Source organism: Antennarius striatus, chromosome 20 (assembly GCF_040054535.1).
Source record: "Antennarius striatus isolate MH-2024 chromosome 20, ASM4005453v1, whole genome shotgun sequence".
NCBI classification, from domain to species: domain Eukaryota; kingdom Metazoa; phylum Chordata; class Actinopteri; order Lophiiformes; family Antennariidae; genus Antennarius; species Antennarius striatus.
The window spans coordinates 16,815,523-16,830,899 of NC_090795.1; the positions used below are offsets into that span (position 1 = coordinate 16,815,523).

Sequence of the window (15,377 nt, forward strand, 5' to 3'; positions counted from 1 at the left end):
TCTGATGAGTCAGACATCAATCTAATCTGTTGATATCATGTCACTAAAACACATTACATTGTGATTATTTACACATCATGTATTTCTTCTTTTAAATACTAATATTACTGTGCTAGATGTGCTTCCTGTATGTTGGTACCAGACTACAAGGTGACTGAAATGCCCTCACTGCCCTGAGGTTTCTGAGGCACAGACGTCAACATCTGATCTTTTCTGCTCAAATGACTTTGACATGACAAGAAGCGTGGCATTTTTAATGGGATCATTAATAAATAATCAGATTGATTGTGGTGTGTGTGTCTACACCACAATCAATCTGTAGTGTATATATATATATATATATATATATATATATATATATATATATATATATATATATATATATATATATATATATATATATATATATATATATATATGTGCTTTGCTTGAGGACTGTGCTCCCTGATGAATTAATTTTAATGCATCATTTGCAGACATGAAGAGGGTTTCAAGGTAAAACTCTTTAAAACTAATCTCATAACATTTTTAAATTTAAAAAAAAAAAAGAATAAAGGTGCAAATTCAGATGATGGTCAATGAGAACTTAAATGTAAAATCACGCTCCCGTAATTATAGTTTTATTAACACATCAACGGCCCTGATGAGTTTTTTAAAGACACTTCAATTTAATTACAAAATTATGGATTAGCTACTTTATCTAACAACAAAGTGAGCTTTAAAATAAGGGTACTTTAATTTTAAAAGGGCTGTTATTTTTTAGTGAAGCGGTGGCAGGGTTTAACATGCATTAATTCATTCATCTTCTTACCTGCTTCATGCACTTGGATATATACTGTATATATATATATATATATATATATATATATATATATATATATATATATATATATATATATATATATATATATATATATATATATATATATAAGATATATATAAGTTATATATAAGTTATATACAAGTTATGTCCAAGTGCATGAAGCAGGTAAGAAGATGAATGAATGACTGCATGTATACTGTATATGATACGGGACCAAAACGCACATATACAGGAGGTCGTAGGGCAGATATACATAATAATGAGAGGTGGAGTGGCGGGCAGCTCCTTTATGGTACGCCCAGTGAGCAGCTTTTAAAAGGGACAGGGTCTTCATCAAGGGCACTCTGGCAGTGGTCAGGAGGTGAACTGGAATCTCTCCACAACCACTTCACACACATTGTTTTGCCTTACATGAGTCTTGAGTCGACCCCCCTCCAGTCCCCAGCTAAAGATTTAGTGGACTGAGCAACTGCCGCCCCATAAAGTACATGTTCACAGGCTGTCATGTAGTTCATGTTTTTTTCAGAGTCATGTGGTTTCATCCTTAACTTCTTTAAAAGACACACACACACACACACACACACACACACACACACACACACACACACACACACACACACACACACACACACACACACACACACACACACACACACACACACACACACACACACACACACACACATCCTGTCACAGTGATGTCCTACAAAGTGATTTAAGAACTTTACTTTTAAACAACGATTAATAAACTGTGGATGATTTTCCCCCCACAGTCACAACTCTGTTTTGTATTTTAGATACTAATGTTTTATTAGATTGTCAAAGGCTGATAACAACAGATTATAGCCCAAGAAGCTGAGTTCTGGTTAATCAATCACAATTTTAGCATGGTTATTACTAAACTGGATATATGCCGAACTCAAGATCAATGTCAAATCAATAACTACTTAATCAACAGATCTGAAACTGAGCATCCAATTGGAAGCAGTTCATGGATTGTCGAGATCTGTGAAAGAAAATCTAGTCAGAAGCAATTTTATAAATTAGATACAAATTATTCATATATTGAGCTATATTTTAGCACAAAGTTTCATCAGTTACATTCCATTAATAACTGGATAATTGACTGCAATAATAACTGACTTGAATGCAGGAGGTTTTGGGTTCGAATCCCGGTCGGGAAAAACATTATCCAGTCAACTTACACAAATGCAGGAGGGGCGTGGTCTGGAATACAGGAGGGTGTGGTCTGGAATGCAGGAGGGCGTGGTTTCGAACCCCAGACATGGTGGACACTATCCAGTGAGGGTCCTTAGGCAAGACCCTTAATGCTATACCAGCCGACCTCAATCATGAGTGAACACAATAATGACAGTCATACCGGCTCGGACGTCGCCCGGGTTAACAAGGTCCGCGTCAGATGCTAGGGAACCAGGGCAATCTGATGAGAAATGGGCTACTGGAACAAGACACACATGGACAAGGGCGGAGAATACGGAGTTGTCGGAATGCTACTACACTACTAATCGCAGAGAGAGAGGATATATGGGGCGGATGTGGGACCAATGGATGCTTCGAAACCCACAATCAAGGCTAACAAAGAAACAGCTGTTAGCCCAGTGTTCCAACATCCGTAACCGAAAACTGCTGTCACAACTAGAGATCGATGAAATACAACAACAATGCTACGGCAAGGGGGAGCCAGGACGCCAGATCAGCGGGGGGATATCACCCCCACCACAATCCGAGATTGGGTACCATGAGGAGGCCACAAGGAAGTCATCCACAGCCAAATACCTCCAGAGAGTAAGGCAAGTCCTGAGAAGTCAGCTGAATGGCAAGAACAAGGTCCGAGCCATCAACATGTATGCACTGCCTGTCATCAGATACCCCGCTGGGATCATAAACTGGCCAAAGGAGGAGATAGAAGCCACAGACATCAAGACGAGAAAGCTCCTCACCATGCATGGAGGGTTTCACCCCAAGTCCAGCATCCTGAGGCTGTACACTAAGCGGAAAGAGGGAGGCCGAGGACTAGTGAGCATCAGGGCCACTGTCCAGGATGAGACATCAAAAATCCAAGAGTACATCAGGAAGATGGCCCCAACAGATGAACTGCTCAGTGAATGCCTTAGACAGCAGAAATCTGAGGAGGAAGAGGAGGAGGAGGAGACAACATGGAGGGACAAGCCCCTACACGGCATGTACCACCGTCAGATAGAGGAAGTGGCTGATATCAAGAAGACCTACCAATGGCTGAATAAAGCTGGACTGACAGACAGCACAGAGGCACTGATCATGGCAGCACAAGAACAGACCCTAAGTACAAGAGCAATAGAGGCCAATATCTACCACAGTAGATCTGGCCCAAGGTGCAGGCTATGTAAAGCCCCAGAGTCAGTCCAGCATGTGGTAGGGTGTAAGATGCTCGCCAACTCAGCATACATGGAAAGGCACAACCAAGTAGCTGTAATAGTGTACAGGAGCATCTGTACCCAGTAGACTAGAAGTACCCAAATCCCAATGGGACATACCACCGAAGGTGGTTGAGAACGACAAGGCTAAGATCCTGTGGGACTTCAGCTTCCAGACCGACAAACAGCTGCTGGCTAACAAACTAGACATAGTGGTGAAGAGCAGAAGAGAGCAGTGGTGATAGATGTGGCGATTCCAGCTGAATGCCAACATCAGGAAGAAGGAACATGAAACGATTGGAAGTATCAAGGGTTGAAAGAACAGCTGGAACAGATGTGGAAGGTCAAGGTTACTGTGGTCCCCGTGGTAGTAGGAGCACTTGGGGCAGTGACCCCCAAACTGGAAGAGTGGCTCCAGGAGATTCCTGGAAGAACATCTGAAGCCTCAGTCCAGAAGAGCGCAGTCCTAGGAACAGCTAAGATACTGCGCAGAACCCTCAGACTCCCAGGACTCTGGTAGAGGATCCGAACATGAGGATGACACACAGATACCACCCCACAAGGGTGAGAGGGAGATATATATATATATATATATATATATATATATATATATATATATATATATATATATGTTAGGTTCTATTAAATTCCTTTGGTCACACATTTTAATTCTCAAAGTTAAATTTACAATAATGTGATTTCAAATTCAGAGAACATGATTTTTCTTGTTTTATGGAATAAAATATTGACTTTTGGATTACGAACTAAGTAGTAGTTATACAAAGTGAATTGTGTTATAGAGGAAATAACAATGAACTAAAGTGAAATAGCAGTAAAGGAGAAGACAGTATGTGAAATATGAGTATAAAATTAGATTATATCCATCTGTTTTGATAATATCCCTAAATTATACGAAAAATATTTGCTTATATATCATAATACTTTTATGGGACTTCTTTCCCCTTAATTTTGCAAAAAGGCTCAAATTGTCAAAAGTTGAAGGTTGAAACGTAGGTGAGCAAACACATAAATTTACCACCAAATAAACATTTACAGTATTTTCCACTGAATTATAAGGCACAACTTCAATGAATGGCCAATACTTTTAAAACTTTTCCCATATAAAGTATAAGGCATGCTGGATTATAAAGGGCACTGTCGGTTTTTGAGAAAATTAAAGGCCCTTAGTTGCGCCTCATAGTGCGGAAAATATTGTAAATAATTATCAATATATAGATCTTGTGACTACTTAAGATAACAAGTTACATTTTGTAATGTCGTCACTACTCATCATCACTGATCAATAACAACAGTTTTGATCAAAACTTACCCGATGTATTTTCATGATAATTGCTTTCACTCAGTTTATTATTTGCATCAGAGTAAGAAAATGAGTCATCCATGAATGCATAGGAACACTTACTAATAATGACATCACAATACCCAGTATGCACAGGGGATAAAAAGAGAAATGTGGTTATTTGGTTCACCGGGATTGACCACAAAAAAAAAAGGGGGGGGTGTTAATTATTGGGGTTTCGGTGCAGATACAGGTAGGGGAAAGGACAACTATTCCAAATAGGCAACAAATAGTTCCACACCAATAGCTTTGGTGTACATGAATGTGCTTAAAATCCAGATAATAATCCAGATTACAGTATGTTGGTAGCACTCTTTTGTGTGTAGTGTGAGCATCTCCAGTTCAGTGTGTGTTGCGCGCAGGATGACAGCAGAGACCAGTCATCACCCCGCGGACTGGAGTCCAGTCCCTCTAACGCCTCTGCCCACGGACACTGGTGTTAATGGAAGAGAGAAGTGCTGGTCCCAGAACGATGATCCCGGATCGGCCTGTGAATCAATTAAGTGCAAATATTTGAAAATGTTGCGCCCATTGCATCGAAGGGCAAAGTGTCCTCGCTCTGCCCCGGAGGCGCACACCCCCGGCGGGATCTCTCCCATCCTAATGACTCGGGACGCGCTGCGCTCGCCGGATCGTTCGGTCCACCCCCCCCCACCTCCACCCCCACCCGTGTTTGCTCCCGTCTAATGCTACGATATCGTTTTATAGCTTCTAAGACAATCGGTCTCCTGACAGCATCAGAATTGGACACACCCACGCGAAATGCAATTCCTTGGCTTTGAATAGGGGGGTGGGGGGCATTTCTTCTCATGCTTTGTGTCCATTTGGTGAATCCACGGAGGGGCTTTTTAAAACATTTAACATATTTAAAAAAAAAAAAAGTACAGCAACGATCATTCGCGCTTTTTTTTTCCAGATATATCAGAATAATAATTTTTAAAAAATGCGTAAAGACGCAGCGATTTTCTGTGTGACGTTGAAATGTGCGGCACATTTTTGAATCAAGCGGTCAAGGTGACAGCGAGGGGCCGGAAGAGGACTAGATTTTGCAGAGGTGTGGAGTGTGTGTGGATGCCACAGTGATCCACTAGACTGACGTCTCTCCGGTAGCGCAGACGGAACACCGCAGCACCGGTTTTTCCTCCAGACTCCAGAGCGGCCAGGCGGGCGACGCGCTCTCCCGCAGACACACACACATACACACACACACACACACACAAACACACGGAGAGAAAGGCGAATAAAACAACTTCAGCGACGACGGGCTTTACTTTTGAAGCATGTTCCACCTTCGGCGATCTCCGTCTAAACACACTCACCCAGCAGCAACTGTTTGATTTCGCTGCTTTTCTATTTTTGGTTGCTGTTCGTCCTGTTTCCCCCCCTTTCGGCTGACGCAAAAAAAAAAAAAAAAACAACCTCTCTATATTGGAATGATGTGGACCTCTCATGATACTGTTGGATTTGTTTTCTTGGTTGGATTCTGTGTGCAACTCGGATTGGCGTTTGAAGGTAAGAAGCTGACGTTATCCGAGCGGCAGATCTTTCGGTGTGATCGCGTCGCGTTTTGCTGCCCGACATGATGGGAGACGTTCAGTCGGACAAAGTGTTAAAAGTGCGCATCGCTTCTGGAAAAGCGGCCTGGGAATTATATGAAATGAGATTGGTTTAAATGCAGCAGAAATAAAGGAAAAACCAAAAGGGATGATGAAGAAGAAGGTTGCATTTTTAAAAAAATTTTTCTCTTCTCTTTATATTTTACTCATGATGACGGGAAAAAATGCAACTGGTGCTTGTTTGGATTCAAGTGACGGAGCTGGAGTGGATGTTTGTTTCTTCCTCGCCATTTGTGTCTTGATACATAAAAAAAATAGATTTTATGTTAAAGATAACTTCATTTGAGGCTCCTCACTATCGAAATAGTGAGCAAGGAGCCGCACATTTCAGCACCGCGGACAGCTGCTGCTGCATGCGGCGGTGCGCCCTTCCTCAGCGCGACGCTCCATAGATCACACTTTCAAACTGCCTCCTCTTCCTCCCCACAGACCACAAAACTCACACACACACTGTGTGTCGCGTTTCACGCACAACTGACATCAGATTTTGATGTGAAACTTTGTAGAAATCCTCACTGTAACGTTTAAAGATAACATTTAGGTGTCATTCCCTTTTCCTCCAACCAGACCATCTGTTTCCGTCACGATCGCCCCCCATTCTGTAAAGACTCAACTTCATTTTTTCCTGGTCAGAAATGGATCAGGAGGGAGATAAAGTCCCCTTAAAACCTCTATCTTTGCGTTAATAAATGTCTGAACGTTTTGGTGCGACTGTGCGTTATGTAAATTCCCGATGAAGACGCGCCGCTGTCTGTGACAAGTGGACCCCCCCCCCCATCCCCTCCCGCCATCTCCTTCAATTAAACCCAGAACGCACCTTCATCACACTCACGATTCCGACCACAAGCAGGTCGTTCGAGAGATGAATTCATGGCTGTTACTTTGTCTGCGCAAATCACACAACTATCTTCATCATATGCCCCCCCCCTCCCATCCTCCTCCTCCCCCCTCTCTAATCTGCAGGTCGCTTCACGGATCTGCCCTCCAACATGACGGTTAAAGAGGGACAAAACATAGAAATGGCGTGTGCTTTCCAAAGCGGAACCGCGTCCGTGTATCTGGAGATTCAGTGGTGGTTCGTGAAGGAGCCGGAACCCGCTGACAGCGAGGAGGACGTCGAGGCTGAAGAGGTACAGGGGACCGTATTTTTTTAAAACAAAAATTTTCCACTTCCATCTTTCATCCTCTTCCCAAATCAAAAGCTGTGCGAGTTAAGCGCACCCACACATAAAGGGGAATAAGGACGTTATAACAGCTACATGCGCTTTTACGCACGGTGCTTGTGGAGCATCTCCGAAGATCAATGTCAGACAATCGTGGTCCAACTTTTTTTTTCTCATGAGGAATAAATAAATAACACTTTGTGACTTGCAAAAAATCTGCTGCTGCTTTGAAGTGATACCTCAAAACAGAAAGTTAGATTTATCCCAAATAACAATTTGATAAAAAAAGTATTATTCTTCTTCTAATAAAAAAAAAAGTTCTTCTCTTCTTCTTACTACTACTAGTAGTAGTAGTAGTAGTAGTAGTAGTAGTAGTAGTAGTAAAACAAAAATCCCTTCCTGTCCTCAAACCAGTGAAAATCCCAACAAGCTGACTCATGTCAAGTAAAACTGCAAAGAAAAAGACGGAAAAACAAAAAAACAAGGTCACTTTTGTCATTAATTGCATCACAAATGAAGTAAATGAGGCTGATTATTCAGGAAATATGGCAGATTGAGCCAATATATATAGTATCCTTATAGATGGGCTAAATAAGCGGTGCATTTTTATTGCTTTGGCATTTTTTTTTATATATGTCTGACTATGACATGTACCTTCAACCCAAATGATAATTGCCCACTCTGTGAATGAGAGCATCTGAATGTTTGGTGCATCCAAACGGGAACGACTCGCTCACACACTGGATCGCAGGTGGCTGCTGTCAGGATTTGGAAGGACTGCTGTGTTGTTACGGCAGACATCAAACAACGCTTCTGCTTCTGACAATGAGGAAGGCAGATATGTGTGTATGTGTGTGTGTGTGTGTGTGTGTGTGTGCAGCTGTAATTATTGTTCTATTGTAGCGGGGCTCTCATAGTGGTATCAGCCGATGCTTTGATGTGGGCTTGATGTCATGTGACTCTTGGATGTCGGCGGCCTGTTGATCCAGAATCGTTACCAACATTCCTTATTAGAGAGGGATGATCAGGCCCAAAGTGAAAGCCCCTCTGCATGTGTGTGTTAATGTGTGTAGATGTGTTGTGTGTGTGTGTGTGTGTGTGTGTGTGTGTGTGTGTGTGTGTGTGTGTGTGTGTGTGTGTGTGTGTGTGTGTTGATCCTGCAGTGTTGCAGTTTGGGAACAGAGTCGACTGTGTGTGAGATGCTGTTCTAGAAGCAGCTGGTCTCCTGGAAAATTAGAGTAAATGAGTGGAACGTCTCAGAATACAAATACGCATGAAAAGTAAAAAAGCATCTCACCTTGTCCGATGACGTAACAGGAGAAAGCTGTTTACTGAGTGTGTGTGTGTGTGTGTGTGTGTGTGTGTGTGTGTGTGTGTGTGTGTGTGTGTGTGTGTGTGTGTTGATGAATGATTCTGATCTTCATATGTTATCCACCCAGGTTGAAGATGTCATCTTTTAAAGTCCATTAGAGTCCATTTATTTTGTTTTGAAATAGTTTGTTGAAAGCATTTAGGTCACCTCTACCCACTAAAAAAAAAAAAAAAAGCAATCAAACAAGCAACGCAAATAATTTGAATTACTGGTCTATGAAAATTAATACACCTTTGGTGCGAAAGGTTGAACTTCTCACAGGCTGCTGGACCTTAAAATCAGGGTTAAGATTGGGTTGAAAATGTAATTAACTGCAAAAAACCAGGTCAGAGTTGGATTACTGCTTGGGAAACAGAAAAACTGTGTGACAGCACTTCAGTGACAATAAACCAGAAACAATGTTGACTGTTAGAAAGAGGAAATGTTTCCTGTTCCTGAATCATGAAGGAATCATTCATTTTGTTGGGAAGAGCTTCCACCAGTGGATACATTCCCTTTTGGTGCTACATCAAAAGAACTGGATGATGCATTAACGTTTTAGTCGACACTTTTTGTGACCATCTGGGTTTGTGCAGGTTATTATGATTCTTGAGAAGAAAACAATACATATTTATATATTTTTTCTTATTGTTTTTCTGTTTTGGTGAAGCTTCACTAGACTACAAACATCATATTGATTTTTGTGTTGAAAAATCGATCGAGTTGATCATTTAGTTGTGTGTTTCTTTTGGACCATTTTATCATGCAGCACTGTAATAAATTGCTTCAACAAATCAAATGATCTTGGTTGAGAATTATCACTGAATTATTCAATTGCTTGTATCTTGTAGAAACAAATTCCCCCACGCCTCTAAATGTGAGAGATTCAAGGCTCCAGTACACTGAGAAAAAAGTGACAAAGGCACCAGAAAGTTAATATTCATGTTGCACTGTTTGTGCTCCTCTCATGAAGTTCTCTGAGACTGCAGTGGACACGGATGAGAGAGCCAAAGAAACAAACTCAAACACGCCAACAGAGAAAGCTGCTGTTTGGCTCCGGCTTCCACAAGTGGAAAATGATTCTCCCCTCAGATAATAAAGAACATGCTGCCAGTTGATAATTATGTACAAACACGGCGATACAGAGACAAAATATTCACACCATCGTGACAAAGAGCATTCACACTACTGACAGCATTTATTTCATTTGCAGACAGAGAGGCAGAGACACAAACATTTACTACTGATGAACAGAAGCAGATTGGTGCTGAAGCATCGTCACTACTCCATATGGCATGACGTTTTTTTTTTGTGCTAACGGTGTCAGTTGTGATGACACATGTTTGTGTATTCCTGTGGTCTTCATATTCTAATATTATAAGACACCGTTTAACTATTTAGTGTATAATGAAGAGCTTGCCGAGCTCACACCCTGTTTAGAAAATACCATTAATGGTTAAAACTGCAAGAGTAGCCTATAGTCTGTTTTTTTTGTTTTTTTATTTTATTTTAAACGCAGTTAACATTTCCTGAATTAAGCATTCAACATGACTGTAATGAGATTGATTAGGACTATAGTAAGAGGTGTAGTGTGTCGAAGTGATCAATAGAATCCTGTCTCTGCATATTTATCATGCAATCTACACCTTTAAATGTTCCTCGCTTGGTAACGTCCTGAAAACAATGATGAGGTATTGTGTATTGCAGGCAGCAGCCTGCCTCTGTGCTCCCTATGTTTTATGCTCTCTCATCCAACATCACTGCAGCACTTTGAAGTCCTTCAGAATTGTGGCTAACAGTGGCTTCACATTTCCCAAAGAACACATATGTATCCCGTTGTAATGACCAGATCTTTGTCTCACATAGTCATGGTCACCTGCTGAATAGATAAGATAAAGTGTAGGATTTAGATTTGAATGTTACAACCTTAAGGTACGACGTCCAAAATGTCATGATAGAAGGTCAAATCGTGAACACCTGTGGAGACCCACAGGTTTGGGTTCTAAGCCCCCTCCTTCATTCAATATTACATAAGTCTTCCTGCATTCTGAAACAACAAGGATCAACGCATAGGGAGGAGGTTTGATGTGTTTCTGTGCTGTATTCTCACGACAACTTCAATGCAGCAGAAACTGAATGGTGGATAAAGGACTTTAGCAGGTCAGGGCAAACTGAGCCTCTGCCCTCTGTCTGAATGAGGAATAAAATGCATGTATATAACATTAGAGCTCACATGGTCTGCAAGCATCTGTTACCAGGTGATGAAGGCCCAGCAGAGTTTTCACCAGTTTAAGGAGAAATACAGTCAGAGCAGTTGCTAGTGAACTGACAATACCATTTAGAGCAGTCACGAGTCATGTACAGCCCACTCGAATTGTAATCCAACCTGTCAAGTATTGGTGCAAAGTTGTCTAAATTCAAGTGAACAGCACATTTATTTTCCTTTTTTTCCTGCAATACCTGACATTTCAGTTGATACCACTGGATATCCCCCTCTAGACCTCACTGACCTTTGATGGAGTCTGGGTTGTCCTCTCTTCTTCACCTCTGCCACTGCATTGAGTCCTTCTGTAACAATGAGTAAACGCAGGAGGAAAAAAAGTTCAACAAGAAATAGACACAAAATATTTTACACCAAAGTCTGATAAAAATCAATAAATCAATCAATCATTTTTATTTATAAAGCACTTAATCACATCAACAGACATTCCAAAGAGCTTTAAAAGACAGAAACCTAGCAGAACCCTCCAGAGCATAAGTAACAACGGCAGGGAAAAACTCCCTCATTGAGGAAGAAACTCCAGACAGGACCCAGACTTTGGAGGGCGGTAATCCGCCTTGAGTGTTTGGACGGAAAAGGAAAATGCAATGTAAACAGGGAGAGAGCAGGGGGAAGAGAGAGGCAAAAAGGCCAGGTTGAGTCACTGTCTATAGTTTAGAGTTAGGTGTTTTTATCCAGCCGCTAAAAGTGGGGGCGGGAATGTCAGGCTGCATTCACAGACTTTTGTCCAAATTGAAGATTGAAAATTTGGTGAAGCCAGTTGTAAAACCAGCTCTTGTTGACTTTATATGATAAATTGAAAGTACAAAAAATTGTCAGTTTTTTAAGTTATTTGAGAGAACTTGTTTTACTATGGTCATATACACTGGCTAAATTTGAGTGAAAGTATGGGAGAACAAATTAGAGATTCGCTCATTTCTGGAGTTAATTTGAAAAGATAATGTCATCAACTGAGTGTCGGATTTGTTTTATGATTTTGCTATTATTGTGGAAATGATGCACATGACTGAGCTTTCGTAAGAAAAATAAACAACCGTCCCATAAACAAACAAACAAACAAACAAACAAAAAGCAGTACCACAGGAGTGGAAACTGATTTATTTTCAGTGTGACTTCCTCTTAAATGAGTTTTATACTTCAAGCAAATGAGTGATCATGAACACAGCACACACATATTCCAGTAATGGTTGAACACCTCAGACTTGTGACAAACCAAACTGACACTGAACTTTAAAACAAAAACAAAAAAGAATAACCAACAGTCCTGTTCCTACAGATATTACATATCTTTTTTTTTTTTTTACTTTGTTGGTAAAAACATATAATCCATACTGGTTCATGTAAACATTCTCCATTAATGTAATACGGCCTGACCGATCTGTCAAATTTTAAATTCCATTGTGTTCCCAAAGCCAAAAAGTTTCCGTAACCCTGATCTTGAACCTCATGCTGCTGCTAATGTGATGGAGACTAACAGACAGGATTCTGCCTGCCAATTAGAACACTAGATATAAAACCACTGACCTTTTAATGGGCAGCAACTTCATGAGCCACAGCTGTCCTAAGTTGTATGCTCAGCACTTTTGTTTTTGTATTTTACTATACTATTATTTTATAGAATTTATATTCATTGCTTTGATTAACTTTCAGATTGAGGATAGTCCTTAGCTCAATGATAGTAAATATATTTTCCACCTTTGATTCCTTTTGTTGTATTGTTTGAAACGTCTAATTTGTAATTTGATATAAGGTAAGGTATTGTGATGCATTCTGTTTTCGTATCATCAGACCTCCGACCGCATGTGTTGGACACTCGGGTTAAGAGAGGGGCAAAGCTGTCAAACGATCACCACATGGTTGTGAGTTGGATCCACTGGCAGAGCAGGGGACCGGACAGACTCGGCAGGCCCAAACGTGTTTTGAGAGTCTGTTGGGATCATCTGGCAGAACTCTGTCAGTGAGGTCTTCAACTCCCACCTCAGGGAGAGCTTCTCTCAGATCCCACAGGAGGCTGGGGACAATGAGACAAAGTGGACCATGTTCTCCACCTCCATTGTAAAAGCGGCTGCACGGAACTGTTCTGCGGGACCCCCGAACCTGGTGGTGGGCAATGGAAGTAAGGGACGACGTCAAGCTGAAGAAGGAGTCCTATCAAATCTTGTTGAATTGTAGAACTCCGGAGGCAGCTGACAGGTACAGGCAGGCCAGGTGTACTGCAGCTCGAGTAGTCATGGAGGCAAAAACTTGGGTCTGGGAGGAGTTCGGGGAGACCATGGAGGAGGACTATCGGTCAGCTTTGAAGAAATTCTGCCAAACCATTTGGCGCCTCAGCAGGGGAGAGTGATGCACAGCCAACACTGTTTACAGTAGAGGAGGAGAGCTGCTGCTCGACTGGGGATATTGTCGGTCGGTGGAAAGAATACTTTGAGGATATCCTCAATCCCGCTGCCATGTCTTACACAGAAGAATAAGAGACTATGGTCTCTGAGGTACCTCAAGTCTCTAGATGTGCAGGGACTGTCATGGTTGACACGTCTCTGTAACATCACATGGCAGTCGGGGACAGTACCTCTGGATTGGCAGACCGGGGCGGTGGTCCCTTTTTTCAAAAAGGGGGACCGGAGGATGTGTTCCAACTATAGGGGGATGATACTCCTCAGCCTCCTGGGGAAAGTCTACTCCAGGGTACTGGAGATGAGGATTAGACCGATAATCAAACCTCGGATTCAGGAGGAACAATGCGGTTTTCATCACGGTCCTGGAACACTGGACCAGCTATACACTCTCCATCGAGTGCTCTAGGGTTCATGGGAGTTTGCCCAACCAGTCCACATGTGTTTTCTGGATCTGGAGAAGGCGTTCGATCGTGTCTCGTGGTATCGTGTGGGGAGTGCTTCGGGAGTTTAGGGTTCGGGGCCCTTTGCAGATGGCTGTCCGGTCCCTGTATGACTGAAAGCCAGAACTTGGTTCACATTGTGAGCAGTAAGTCAGACCTATTCCAGGTGCATGTTGGACTTGGGCAGGGCTGCCCTCTATCACCTGGTTCTGTTCATAATCTTTATGGACAGAATTTCTAGGTGCAGCTAGAATCCGGAGGGAGTCCGGTTTGGGGACCAAAGGATTTCATCGATGGTTTTTGTAGACGATGTTGTCCTGTTGGCCTCATCAAACCTGGACCTTCAGCGTGCACTGGGACGGTTTGCAGCTGAGTGTGATGCGAATGGGATGAGGATCAGCACCTCTAAATCCGAGGCCATGGTTTTCGACCGGAAAAGGGTGGTGTGCCCTCTTCAGGTTGGTGGATAGTCCTTGCCACAAGTGGAGGAGTTTAAGCATCTTGAGGTCTTGTTCATGAGTGAGGGAAGGATGGAACATGAGGTTGACTGAAAGGTCAGTGAAGCTTCCGCAGTGATGCAGTCGCTGTATAGGTCTGTCGTGGTGAAGTAGTAGCTGAGTTGCAAAGCGAAGCTCTCGATGTACTGGTCAATCTACGTTTCTACTCTCACCTATGGTCATGAGCTTTGGGTCATGACCGAAAGGACCAGATCCCAGATACAAGTGGCTGAAATGAGTTTCCTCCGTAGAGTGTGGGGGGGGGGGGGGCACCCTTAGAGATAGGGTGTGGAGCACAGTCACCAGGGAGGAGCTCGGAGTAGAGCCGCTGCTCCTCCACCTTGAGTTGAGCCAGCTGCTGTGGCTTGGGCATCTGCTCCGGATGCCTCCTGACGCCGCCCAGGGAGGCGTCCAGGAGGCATATCCTACCGGGAAGAGACCTCGAGGAAGACCCAGGACACACTGGAGGGACACTGTCTCTTGGCTGGCCTAGGAATGCCTCGGGATCCCCCCGGAGGAGCTGGAAGAGGTGTCTGGGGAGAGGGAAGTATGGGCATCCCTCCTGAGACTGTGAACTGTCCCTGGATAAGTAGTTGAAGATGGATTGATGGATTAAGGGTCTGAAATTCCAGGCTCTACACTAAGACTGAAATTAATATACAGTAATTGCAATGTATGTTCAAATGTAGCCGCAAGAGGGCACAAGCCAGTGTCTTATTGTGCCAGTCCCAAGCCCGGATGAATACAAAGGGTTGCGTCAGGAAGGGCATCCGGCGTAAAACTTTTGCCAAATCAAAGATGTGAATCAAACCTATGACTTCCACACCAGATCAGTTGAGGCCCGGGTTAACAACGACCGCCATCGGTGCTGTTGACCTACAGGGCGCTGGTGGAAATTGGATTACTGGTGGTCGAAGAAGGAGAGGAGGAAAGTGCGTTCACACGAAGAAAGAGAAGAGGAGCGCCAAGAGTGTAGGACTAAGAGTAGGGACGTTGAATGTTGGAATTATGACAGGAAAAGGTAGAGAGTTGGTCG

General features: G+C 42.7%; 1 protein-coding gene across 1 annotated transcript in view; it reads left to right on the top strand.

The window, feature by feature from the left end:
- The first annotated feature begins 6,030 nt into the window (after window positions 1–6,030).
- vstm2a (V-set and transmembrane domain containing 2A) overlaps window positions 6,031–15,377 on the top strand; it is an 80,882-nt gene continuing 71,535 nt past the window's right edge. The window contains exons 1-2 of the mRNA XM_068304361.1: window positions 6,031–6,109; window positions 7,177–7,343. Coding sequence (XP_068160462.1) covers window positions 6,031–6,109; window positions 7,177–7,343 — 246 coding nt within the window. The remainder of the gene's footprint in view (window positions 6,110–7,176; window positions 7,344–15,377) is intronic.